The sequence below is a fragment of the Myxocyprinus asiaticus genome, chromosome 39, assembly GCF_019703515.2.
Source record: "Myxocyprinus asiaticus isolate MX2 ecotype Aquarium Trade chromosome 39, UBuf_Myxa_2, whole genome shotgun sequence".
In the NCBI taxonomy this organism is placed as follows: domain Eukaryota; kingdom Metazoa; phylum Chordata; class Actinopteri; order Cypriniformes; family Catostomidae; genus Myxocyprinus; species Myxocyprinus asiaticus.
The window spans coordinates 22549550-22563014 of NC_059382.1; the positions used below are offsets into that span (position 1 = coordinate 22549550).

The 13465-nt window shown below is 39.4% G+C and overlaps 1 protein-coding gene across 4 annotated transcripts in view; it reads left to right on the forward strand.

Moving 5' to 3' along the window:
* Positions 1-13465, forward strand: part of LOC127429972 (protein turtle homolog B-like) — a 91172-nt gene that overhangs the window by 14019 nt on the left and 63688 nt on the right. For all 4 annotated transcript variants that reach the window (XM_051679377.1, XM_051679378.1, XM_051679379.1 and 1 more), the window contains exon 2: positions 458-655. In XM_051679377.1, coding sequence (XP_051535337.1) covers positions 458-655 — 198 coding nt within the window. The remainder of the gene's footprint in view (positions 1-457; positions 656-13465) is intronic.

A 13465-nucleotide genomic window follows, 5' to 3' on the forward strand; every position in this document is an offset into this window, starting at 1 on the left:
AACTAGCACATACTTGTGTCATGTTAGAGCTGTAGTGCTTCCAAGGATGCAGGTTCTGGTCTGCACTGTTTTGCCAGTTTCACTCACCCTTTCCTATCCATTGCTACTTGCTATTTGGTTGGAGGTAGCATTAGGGGGAGGGAAATTCTCATTCTAGAGAGCATTGATTGGACAATAATCTGTAAAGTGCAGCATGAATCATAAATATTTTGGTCTGTTTTCCTGGAAGGTAAAGACTGTACATTTTAAATTTGTATGTTTCTATAAGGTTTCTTTTGTTTACCTTTAGGAGTACACAATACAGTAGATGGGCTCAAAGCTAACAGACACGGACTATAAGCCACCAGACTTGCACAAAAGTTAAATTACATTGAATCTGAAATTTTTTTTTCACATTGTTATCTTTTATACAGTACACTGTGCTGAATCTTTGTGTCTGTATGTTTCCTGTGTGCAGGTGCCCACGGAGTGAGAGAGGAGCCCCAGTTTGTGACGGCCCGTGCAGGAGAGAGTGTTGTTCTGGGTTGTGATGTGAGCCACCCCCTAAACGGCCAGCAGACTCCCTATGTGGTGGAGTGGTTCAAATTCGGTGTGCCTATCCCCTTCTTCATCAACTTCCGATTCTATCCTCCTCATGTGGACCCTGAGTATGCTGGTAAGCACCGGCATTGTTACTTAATCTAGGATTGAACCCCAATTTGAATACTATATATAATGTATAATTGCAAAAATAAAAAAATATGCACTGCAATTGAGATCGTAAACTTTTAAGTTTGAAATCGGCCAGTACTCCAGCATTAGGATGTATTGAAAGATTACAAAATTGCATTTTGGTAGCACATCAGTGAACTATTGCAAATCAATCCTCTTTTGTAGAGCAGGCAGTTATTGCCATTAGTCATCCAAAAAGCATGCATGGTTGCATGATTCGAAAATCTACCCAAAGTAATACACCATCTGGGTGGTACCTGACATTTTCAGATTACTTATGATTTTGGATGCACTAATCCTAATTTTGAAATCCATCTATCCATCCATCCATCCAAAGGGGCAGTAGAAGTGTTTAGGAAGCCTGTTTGAAAACAGTTGTTGGTGATGCTAGTGGTACAGCATCCACACACTTTACCTTTAAATTAATTCCGAAGTTTATATAACAAGCGTAATATTTTATTTAAACAGGCTAACAAGTGTTGCTAATGATCTAATGTACTCATTTTTTGTAAGGTTGAGTGGAACCACAGTTTTTTGTTTATTACTTAACTTGAAAGTCTCTTGTCCAAGGCAGAGAAAAAGAGTCTGAACAGCTCTTGACATGGATTGTGAAAAGCTTTAGTAATGGTTGCTTGCTAGCACGGCATTCGGTCTCTAGAACCTTAATTACCGCAGATCGGCTGCTGGCCGCCTGGGTGAAAAATCACCTATTGTCAGCACTTCTCAAAGCACACACTCTCCACTACACAAGGCAGATTATTTGATTACTTGACTGGTATGTCACACCTTATTATTCTGTATATTATTATAATATAATGTATAATATATATATATATATATATATATATATATATATATATATATATATATATATATATATATATATATATATATATATAGTCAAGTCATTTTTATTTATATACACATATATATATATATATCTCAGCAAAAAAAGAAACGTCTCTTTTTCAGGCCACTGTATTTTAAAGATAATTTTGTAAAAATCCAAATAACATCCTGAAATGACCCTCCAGACTAAAACAAGACAAAAACCAGCCATACTGCCCATTCTCTGCATGATTTCCTGCAAGACAGGAATGTCAGTGTTCTGCCATGGCCAGCGAAGAGCCCGGATCTCAATCCCATTGAGCACGTCTGGGACCTGTTGGATCGGAGGGTGAGGGCTAGGGCCATTCCACCCAGAAATGTCTGGGAACTTGCAAGTGCCTTGGTGGAAGAGTGGGGTAACATCTCACAGCAAGAACTGGCAAATCTGGTGCAGTCCATGAGGAGGAGATGCACTATAGTACTTAATGCAGCTGGTGGCCACACCAGATCCTGACTGTTACTTTTGATTTTGATCCCCCCCTTTGTTCAGTGACACATTATTCAATTTCTTTGACTCACATGTCTGTGAAACTTCACATTGAATCATTGTGTAGTTTGGTTAAATATGATTGTAAATTGTGTATAAAAAATAAATAATCTAATAAATAATAATTGTATTTAGAACCCCTGTGAGCAAGCTGAAGGTGACTGTGGCAATGAACACAAACTCGATAAGATGTTGGTTAATGGAAAAAATAACCTTGGGAGAAACCAGGCTCACTGTTGGGGCCAGTTCCCCTCTGGCTAAACAACATGAATATAATGCCAATATTAGTTATTTGTGTGCAGTGCAAATCATGGTTTAAAATGTGTAAATTAAGTAAGCGTTAAGGTCCAGTGTTTAAACATTTTTTTTTTATTTTTATGAACTTTAAGATTAATGACTAATGTCTAAGTCCATCCTGGATTAACTGCAGAAATTCACATAGATGCATTGTCCTTTGTTAGTTGGCTGATGAAGGCTTTTGTTGGCAATTAAATGATAGTCAGTGTATTCCATTTCAAGAGTGTAGTCCATCAATAGACAAATGTGATGCAGGCAGAGATCAATGAGGTGCATCGCAGTTCAACCGGCAGGTCATTTCGGTGAGGTTTGGTGCGGTCCATCCTAAGTCCAAGGTTCAGGCAGTGGCATATGAAGTATTCAATGTCTTACAGTTGGAGTTGGCATCAGTTCATCTTCTGAAGTCAAAAGACTGAAGTAATGTCTGGCTAGGACTGGCTGTAGTTTGTCGTCATCACTCAGTGACACGTAGCAGTGGAGTCCGACACCAAGCAGGAATGGAGCTGGATCTGGCTGGCTCTAATAACCTCAGAATATGAATCCAGAGGTTGAGACATGGAAACAAATAGAATAATATTAGCGTAGATGCCATTCAATTTTATGCAGAGATATAGATCATGATAAATGTTTCTGGTTCTGGCAGACCTAACTAAAGCAGTGTCGGGCTTTACCGGTTGTTTAGATCAATGTTACTATCAGAAATAATTAATAATTATTTCTGTAGTTATTAATTAATATTTAAATTAATTAATTGGATCTAACTCATTAAAACCTCATATGGGGCTCCAGTAAATGTAGTGTGCTACGTTTAGGAGCAAGTTTGATTATTAGCAATAATTAATAATTATCAAAGATAATTACTAATTATTAAAATCAATAGAACATTGATGAGAATCAATGTTAGCTTTTTTAATCCTTTAAAATCAACAATTATCAAAGATAATCGTTAATTGTTAACATCGATGAAACATTAATTAAAATTAACACTAGCTTATTGATCATTCAAATTCAACAATCATCAAAGATAATTGTCAATTATCAAAAATCAATAGAATATTAATAAGGATTAACATTGACGGGGCACCACCCTGAAATCAGGGACTAATAGCCAAATATTAAAACAGTCTCAATATTAGATTGTTTTCTTAGGAAAATCGACATCCGAAGAATATCGATTTTCGGGGAAAAAAAACAATGAATGAAGGTTTGAATCTGAGCACTGACATCCCGTCAGCATGACACAGGCGTATGCAAAACAAACCAAAACACTTCTCTTTGTAATATAAACAAAAGTTTATTTATGCAGTAATATCAATTAATAATTAATACAATGCAGTCAATAAACTTCTGACTTACAACTACAAACTAAACAGTGGTATGATTAGATATGGAAACTAAAATAATCCTGTAATAATCCACACACACACCATAAGGTGTGTGTGTGACTGTGTGTGTGTGTGTGTGTGATTAGTAAGAGAGAGAGAGAGAGATGATTAAGTGACAGCCCTAAAGCTGATTTCGCGATAGCGGGAGAGAAAGCAGCTGTGTTCATCACTCAGAGACGCGGTTTTACGAGCGGGGCTCGCAAAAGTCCTGCGTTATTTGACTCTTTAATGGATGAACTCAGTTTCTGTCTCACCCGCGATGGCGAAATTGCACAATCCAATTTGGTTGGACCACAATACAGCAAAACAAATTTGTGATAATTAATATCACAAGTATTAATAATGAGCGGACATGGCGGTCCGTAAACTGTACAAGCAAAAACCTTGAAACACAAGAATAACACACTATAATATTCTATCTCTGCCCCGACGTAACCTCTTACTTGAATCGCATGAGGACATAGGTAGAATGTGTTTTCCTCCGTCCTTTACTTTGACCCGGTTCCTTGAGGCTCGGGTGATGACGGGAGGCCGTTTCCTCGCTCTGTCGGCGGGCGGTACGGCTGTTGATTGTCAGCGGGCGGTACGGCTGTTGATTCTCAGCGGGCTGGCGGAGAACTCAGAAATGTCGACTTGATTGAAGATGGAAGATAAATCTTTAATCTCTTCACTTCTGTAGGCAAACGGATGAAGATGCGAATTGCTCGGTGGTCTCCTTCGGATCCGTTAGAGTGTTTGGTTGAACACAGAGTAATCTCAACTCGTCCAGCGAGATGGAGATTGTATGGCTACAGTTTCAAGTTGGACATTACTTCCTTGTGCCACGAGGTTGCACCGGAGAGCAGCAAAAAACCTATGTCTGTATTCGGTAAACCAAGTCGCTGGAAGCGTATTCTGGACACATTTCAGAATTATTTCAACTCCTGATGATGTCATGTTTGAGGGACGTTCTGTTGTGTGCCTCATCCAATAGGAGTTGAGAGCTCGATCCTTTAGTGAGCAAGGCTTCATGGATCTGTAGTCTGTTTTGGACTCCCTTTGTTTGATTTTGGCGTGATTTTTATCAGTAAAATTTATGACTTAGAAGGTGGGGGCTTGAGTTATGTTTTTACGATTGTGTTAGGCCTGCCTTTGTCTTCTATCTGAATACATGAGGCCCAACAGCAGCCTAATTGTGAGTTGATGGATAAATTATGTGTATGCCTGGCAAAATAGATGAGTCTTTATTCTAGAATTAAACTGAGTGTGTGTCTGCATCCAGAACAGTGTTAGGGAGACTATTCCATAATTTAGGAGCCAAATATGAAGAGGATCTACCTCCTTTTGTGGATTTTGATATTCTTGGAATTATTATCAAGCCAGAATTGTGATCGTAATGAACGTGACGGAATATAGCATGTCAGAAGGTCAAGTACTGTGGAGCTAGACCATTCAAAGCTTTGTATGTAGTTAACAGAATTTCAAAATTAATACGAAATTTAACAGGTAGCCAATGTAACGACGATAAAATTGGGCTAATATGATCACATTGGGCAGCTGCATTTTGAACCAATTGAAGTTTATTTATTGAATTTGCTGGACATCCTCCCAGTAATGCATTACAATAATCTAGTCTTGAGGTCATGAATGCATTAATTACTTTTTCGGTATCAGCAACAGAGAGCATGGGTCATAACTTAGCAATATTTCTGAGGTGGAAGAATGCTGTTATACATACATTGGAAATTTGATTTTCATAGAACAGATTGGTATCAAATATAACACCTAATATCTTCGCTGTAGAAGATTACATAACAGTACATCCATCGAGAGTCAAATGATATTTTAGCAGCTTATTTTGAGGTTTTTGGTCCAATCATTAGTACCTCTGTTTTGTCAGAATTGAGTAGATGGAAATTTCTGGCCATCCAATCTTTTATTTCATTTATACACTCTACTAATTTGGAGAGTTGTGAATTTTCATGGGGTTTAGAAGAAATATAAAGTTGGGTATCATCGGAATAACAGTGGAAACTTATTCCATGATTCATGACAATATCTTCCAGGGGAAGCATGTATAAGGAGAAAAGCAGAGGCCCTAAAACTGATCCCTGTGGCACTCCATACTTAACTTTTGTTTGATTTAACAATTCCTCGTTTACACATCCAAAGTGGCAGCGGTCTGATAAATAGGACCTAAACCATGCTAATGCAAGTCCACTAATGCCAAAATAATTCTCCAGCCTATTCAAGAGGATGTCGTGATCTATAATGTTGAAGGCAGAACTAAGATCTAAAAGCACTAGAAGAGAAATGCTGCCGCGATCAGATGATAAGAGTAAGTCATTTTTTAACTCTGATAAGTGCAGTCTCTGTACTGTGATGGGGCATAAATCCTGACTGAAATTGTTCATATATACCATTTCTCTGTAGAAATTAACATAGTTGGGAGGACACTACATTTCTAGTATTTTTGACATAAATTGTAGATTTGAAATCAGTCTGTAATTAGCCAGTTCTCCAGGATCAAGCTGTGGCTTCCTAATAAGCGGTTCTATAACTGCCATTTTAAAGGTTCATGGGACATGTCCTAAAGATAGCGAGGAGTTAATAATATTAAGAAGAGGTTCTGAGATTACAGGGAATACCTCTTAAGATTTTAGTTTGTATTGGATCTAACATGCATGTTGTGGCTTTTGATTTTTTGATAAGTTTTGTTAGCTCTTCATGGCCTATGACAGCGAAGGATTGAAGTTGCTCGTGAGGAATATTATAAGACACTGTTTTCTGAGGTGCTGTGACAAGTTGATTGCATAGTTAAAATTGTATTTCTGATTATTTCAATTTATTCAAAAGTAATTAATATTGTTCTGCGGCGGAATATCTGGTTCTATTCTATCTATTCGTACTGAATAAACACCCAGGATTGTTGTGGTTATTTTCTATGAGTTTGCTAATATACACTGACCTGGCAGCTTTTAGTGCCTGTCTGTAGCTACAGACACTATCCTTCCATGCACCGTGAAATACCTCTAATTTTGTATTCTTCCACTTGCGCTCCATTTTCCGAGCTGATTTCTTTCATGCTATCAAGAGTGCTAGAGAAGACTGTATTTATATTTTCTATTATTACATCAAGTTCTTCTAGACTTTTTGTCTTACTGAGTAAGTGAGACAATTCTGGAAGATTATTAGTGAAGATATCTTTAATGGTCGAAAGAATAGTTCTACCTGAACTATAGCGTGGTGTAGATTGAGTGACATAGCTGATCGCAATAAACAAGAGACGTGGTAATGATCTGAGATGTCATCATTCTGCGGTAGAATTTCTATAGTATCAACATCTACTCCATATGACAGAATTAAATCTAGCGTATGATTATGGCGATGAGTTGGTCCTGTCACATTTTGTCTGACTGCAAGAGAGTTGAGAAAATCGAAAATTGCTAATCCCAATGTGTCATTTTCATTATCTATATGAATGTTGAAGTCACCAAAAATTAAAGCTCTATCTACATTTACTACTAGATCTGATAGAAAAATTCACCAAGGAAACCAGAGGGTGATCTATATACTGTATCAAAGGCAAAAGATGACAGAGGTTTTTTATTTATATCTGACGGTGTCACATTAAGCATTATTAGTTCAAAAGACTTAAACTTATATCCTGTCCTCTGAGTAACACCAAAAACTTCACTGTAAATTGTTGCAGCACCTCCTCCTTGACGAGGCTCATGTTTATAACAATAACATGGGGGAGTAGATTCATTTAAAATAATATATTCATCCTGTTTAGGCCAGGTTTCAGTCAAACAGAGCACATTCAAACTATGATCTGTAATAATTTCATTTACAATTAGTACAACTTTGGTAGAAAGAGATCTAATGTTTAGTAGCCCTACATTTTTTGGACTCAAGATGGCGCCAAGTATGGCTGCTGTGTTGCGAGCTCCGACACAACATAGTAGTGTTTTGTTTGTTTTGTTCACAATTCTTATGTTTTTTTGTCTTGGATGTTGTCTGCCTTATTGTCTACGACAGACAAACACTTTTGGACATTGGTACAGCAATTTCACACCATAAACCGGACTTCAAATTCCTCAATGCCGACCCGCTGTTTACAAACACGCAAGCGGAGCCCTTTGTCTGGGCTGCCCGGCCGCGGAAACGCAAAAGGAAAAGGGGAAACAGAGCCGGCATTCTCATCAGAATAAGACGTTGCGCAAATCGACCCCCGCTACCCACTATTCTACTGGCAAATGTTCAGTCTCTGGATAACAAGCTCTGCGAGCTGAAAGCGCGGATCTCTTTCCAACGAGAGATGAGGGACTGCTGCATTATCTGCCTTACGGAAACTTGGATGTCTGCGGAGATTCCAGACTCAGCCATTGAACCCGCGGGGTTCTCCGTGCACCGAGCGGACAGAGCAAAAGACCTCTCAGGTAAAAGCAGAGGTGGTGGAGTATGTTTTATGATCAACAAATCCTGGTGTGATCAGAGGAACGTCCATTCTATCAAGTCTTTCTGCTCTCCTGATCTGGAATTTCTCATGCTTCTGTGTTGACCATTCTGGCTACCGAGGGAATTCACAGCGGCCATTATCACTGCTGTGTACATCCCGCCACAAGCCGACACAGACCGGGCACTCAAGGATCTGTATGGGAGTATAAGCAAGCAGGAAACCGCGCACCCTGAGGCCGCATTCATTGTGACCGGGGACTTTAATAGAGCCAGTTTAAAATCAGTCGCACCAAAATACCACCAGCACATTAGTTTCAACACACGAGGGGACCGGGTTTTGGACCATTGCTACTCTCCCTTCCAGGATGGCTACAAATCCCTCCCCCGCCCACCATTTGGCAAATCGGACCACTCTTCCATTCTGCTTCTGCCCGCTTACAGGCAGAAACTGAAACAGGAAGCACCCACCCTCAGAACGATCCAGTGCTGGTCGGACCAATCAGATTCTACGCTACAAGACTGTTTTGATCACACGGACTGGGAGATGTTCCGGTCTGCCTCTGATGACGACATCGAGCTTTACGCTGATAGCGTAATGTGTTTCATCAAAAAGTGCGAGGAAGACGTGGTTCCGACCAGAACAATATGGATCTATCCGAATCAGAAACCATGGATAAATAGCGATGTTCGCGCGGCACTTAATGTGTGGACCTCCGCTTTTAATTCCGGGAACATGGAGGAGCATAAACAACAGAACAGCAAAACGTCAGTACAGGAGCAAGATTGAAGGACAGTTTAATACCACCAACTCTAGAAGCATGTGGCAGGGAATTAACATCATCATGGACTTTAAAGGGAATAAAAACTCCACCATGAACACCGCTGCCTCTCTCCCGGATGAGCTAAATACTTTTTATGCTCGTTTTGAGGGAAATAACACCGCTCTCGCGGCCGAAGCTACAGAGGTTAGTTCACTCTCCGTCTCTGTAGCGGTTGTAACCCGATCCTTCCGACGGGTGAATATCCGCAAAGCCGCGGGCCCAGATGGCATTCCGGGCCGCGTCATCAGAGCGTGCGCGAACCAGCTGGCTGGTGTTTTTACGGACATTTTCAACCTTTCCCTCTCTTTTTCTGTAGTCCCCACATGCTTTAAAACATCCACCATTGTGCCTGTTCCAAAGCAATCAAAACTAACTTGCTTATATGACTGGCGTCCTGTTGCTCTGACCCCCATCATCAGCAAATGCTTTGAGAGACTAATCAGAGATTACATCTGCTCTGTGCTGCCTCTCTCTCTTGACCCGTTGCGGTTTGCTTACCGCAACAACTGCTCCACTGATGATGCCATTGCATCTACAATACACACTGCTCTCTCCCACCTGGAAAAAAAGAACACTTATGTGAGAATGCTGTTTGTAGACTACAGCTCAGCATTCAACACCATAGTGCCCTCCAAGCTAGATGAGAAACTCAGGGCTCTGGGCTTAAACAGCTCGCTGTGCAGCTGGATCCTGGACTTCCTGTCAAGCAGTTGCCAGGTGGTTAGAATAGGCAGTAACATCTCCTCATCACTAACCCTCAACACTGGAGCCCCACAGGGCTGTGTTCTCAGCCCACTACTGTATTCCTTGTACACACATGACTGTGTGGCAACACATAGCTCCAATGCCATCATTAAGTTTGCTGATGACACGACAGTGGTAGGTCTGATCACTGACAATGATGAAACAGCCTACAGAGAGGAGGTGCACACTCTGACACACTGGTGTCAGGAGCACAACCTCTCCCTCAACATCAGTAAGACAAAGGAGCTTGTGGTGGACTTCAGAAGAAAAGACAGAGAACACAGTCCCATCACCATCAATGGAGCACCAGTGGAGAGAGTCAGCAGCTTCAAGTTCCTGGGTGTCCACATCACTGAGGAACTCACATGGTCCATCCACACTGAAGTCGTTGTGAAGAAGGCTCATCAGCGCCTCTTCTTCCTGAGATGGCTGAGGAAGTTTGGAATGAACCGCCACATCCTCACACGGTTCTACACCTGCACTGTAGAGAGCATCCTGACTGGCTGCATCTCCGCCTGGTACGGCAATAGCACCGCCCACAACCGCAAAGCACTGCAAAGGGTGGTGCGAACTGCCAGACACATCATCGGAGGTGAGCTTCCCTCCCTCCAGCAAATATATACAAGGCGGTGTGTGAAATAAAGCTCGGAGGATCATCAGAGACTCCAGCCACCCGAGCCATGGGCTGTTCTCACTGCTACCTTCAGGCAGGCGGTATCGCAGCATCAGGACCCGCACCAGCCGACTCCATGACAGCTTCTTCCCCCAAGCAATCAGACTTCTGAACCCTTGATCTCCCACAATCAAAATACATCAGCACTGCACTTTATTACCCTTATCTCACACCGGACTGTCATAAATTATATTATTATTATATTATATTCTCTCTTAACAACTGACTATCAACCGACAGCCTGAATGTCAATACAGTACAATACTGTACATTCTATATATACTACTATATATACTTTTTTATATATTTTTATTTTTTATTTTTATTGAATAATGTGTATCTATATAGTGCGTATTGTATACTGTATAGTGTATGTTATTATTTGTATATTGTTGAGTGTAATTATGTGTATATCAGCTGTTTAAATTGTGCTGTGTTAATTTGATGTTATTGTAAATTGGTACTGTCTCATCACTGTCACGACTGCTATGTTGATCGGAACTGCACCCAAGAATTTCACACACCATTGCACTTGTGTATATGGCTGTGTGACAATAAAGTGATTTGATTTTTATTTTTATTTTTTTATTTTATATGATGTTTATCTTCTATTTTTTTGTTTTATTCAAGGTTGACCTTAATATTTTTTATTCAGTGAGAGTTTTGTGTTTAGTAGTTCAGAGAACAGACACAGTCTCTATATGATATCTAGGTGATACAGTCTCTATGTGTTGTAGTTTATGTGACCTGTGTGATGTCTCAAGGCAGCTAGCAGATGTTTGGATTAACCAGTTTGTCTGCTTCCTGCTCTAGTTAGTCAGATACTATCACTATTAAGACTATGAGCCAAATTGCTAGAGAGGAGAGCGGCACCTTCCCTGGAGGGATGGAGTCCGTCTCTCTTTAGCAGGTCAGGTTTACCCCAAAAACTCTTCCAATTGTCTGTAAATCCTATGCTATTCTCCGGACACCACTCAGACATCCAGCCATTCAGGGACACTAATCTACTATAAACCTCATCACCACGACAAGCAAGGAGGGGGCCTGAGCATATTACAGTGTCTGACATCGTTTTTGCAAGTTCACACACCTTACACAAAAAGATAATATTATCTTTAGTGATCTCCGACTGGCGAAGCCGGTCATCATTAGTGCCGACATGAATAACAATTTTAGAAAATCTACGTTTAGCATTAGCCAGAACTTGTAAATTTGATCTGATGTCAGACGCCCGAGCCTTGGAAACTCATTTAACAATGGTGGCTGGAGTCTCTATTTCCACGTTCCTTACAATAGAATCACCAATTATTAGGGCTCTTTCAACATGATTCTCAGTGGGTGCATCACTGAGTGGGGAGAATCGATTGGAAACCCTAACAGGAAAGGGAGAGTGTGTGTTGCTCTGTTTTCCTGTGAGCTCTTAGCGCCGACTCTCTGAGGAGGAGACTGTTCCGCAGCTCTCAATATTGCGCTGCTTGATTTTAATTACACTATAATAATTTTGTTTATGTATCGTACGATACATATGGTATTGTATAGTGAGCGTCATATTGTACAATACAATATTTTTTTACATCCCTAAGAAACAATTAGAAACAAAAATTTTCATTGTCGAATAGTTGTTTGATCTCATTTAATGTAACATGAGATCACATTCAACTCTAACGATGATGCGCGAGAGCAGCACCGTGGTTTGTGCCTGACTGAGGAGAGGAATAAGATACAGCTCACAGTCCAGATGCACTCTAAACTTTCCAAACAGCTTCAGGTGATGTAGATCGCAAAGTATGAGGGAAAATACCAAATAAGTAAATACAGAAGCACTCTTGTTGTGGAATAAGTGGAGCCGGAGCTCTTTAAAGGAAATGCCCTGGCGTTACATCTTAAATGCAGTTATATTGAATGCGTTATAGCTTTATTAAAGTTCAAATAATAAGGAAGCAGATTGTGTAAATAACTACAAACTGAGGAACTGGCATTTCTCTGTGCGGTCAGCACCTCTTCTATGAGTTGCGCAAATGTCCTGATTTTAGGGGGAGAGATTGAAACTGTACCCTGCACACTCTGGCGCAGGGATGCTCGTCCTTCAGGCTTGCTTGCTGGAGCTAGATTATAACGTGATGGCTTGCGACTTATTGAATCATAATATGTCACTGTGCATTTCTTATCGTGAAGAAAATTGGCAATATGCAGCTTTATTAATACGAGAGAGGTTTTTTTTATTTTTATTTTTAGTTAAAAATGGATTGAAGTGAACAGAAAGAGAGAGGGTAGTCTTCGCCGCATTATACACTGCAACAAAATATGTTTTTGATTTTTTATTTTTTTTTTGGCTTGTTTTCCATTAGAAATATCTAAATCTCCTTTAAAACAATGTACATTTTTTTAGCAGCTATACTGCAGAAGAAAAAATTGTTATCTGAGAATGCTGAATATAATATTAAAAATACAAATATTTTCAAATATCTAAAAATCCTTTAAAAAAAGATGCATTCAGCTGAGCAGCATATAAGATATTTAGACTTGCTTTTAGAGAATAGATCTTGAATATAAGTGTATTTTGTCTTTACTGCACTCACAGAAGTATAATCAAGTGAAAAAATACACATATATACAAAATACAAGTCTAAATATCTTATATGTTGCTTCTCAAGTAAATGTAACATGTTTTAATGATTTTTAGACCATTTTAAATGGAAAACAAGACAAAAAGACTTGATAATAGAATTTTTTGCAGTGATTTTTTTTTTACTGAATTAAACTTTAATTCAGTGAATGACATTTAGAGGTATTTTTAAAAGATGATTTTGTCCTCTTTATTGTTAGTAAGCACATTTAATACAACCTTTTAAGTTGGGGCACAAGCTGAATAATAGGTTAAGAGCTAATGATTAATCATTGCAATAATCGTCGAATTGTCGAATAATTGTCCCAATAATCGATTATCAAAATAATCGTTAGTTGCAGCCCTAATATATATATATATATATATATATATATATATATATATATATATATA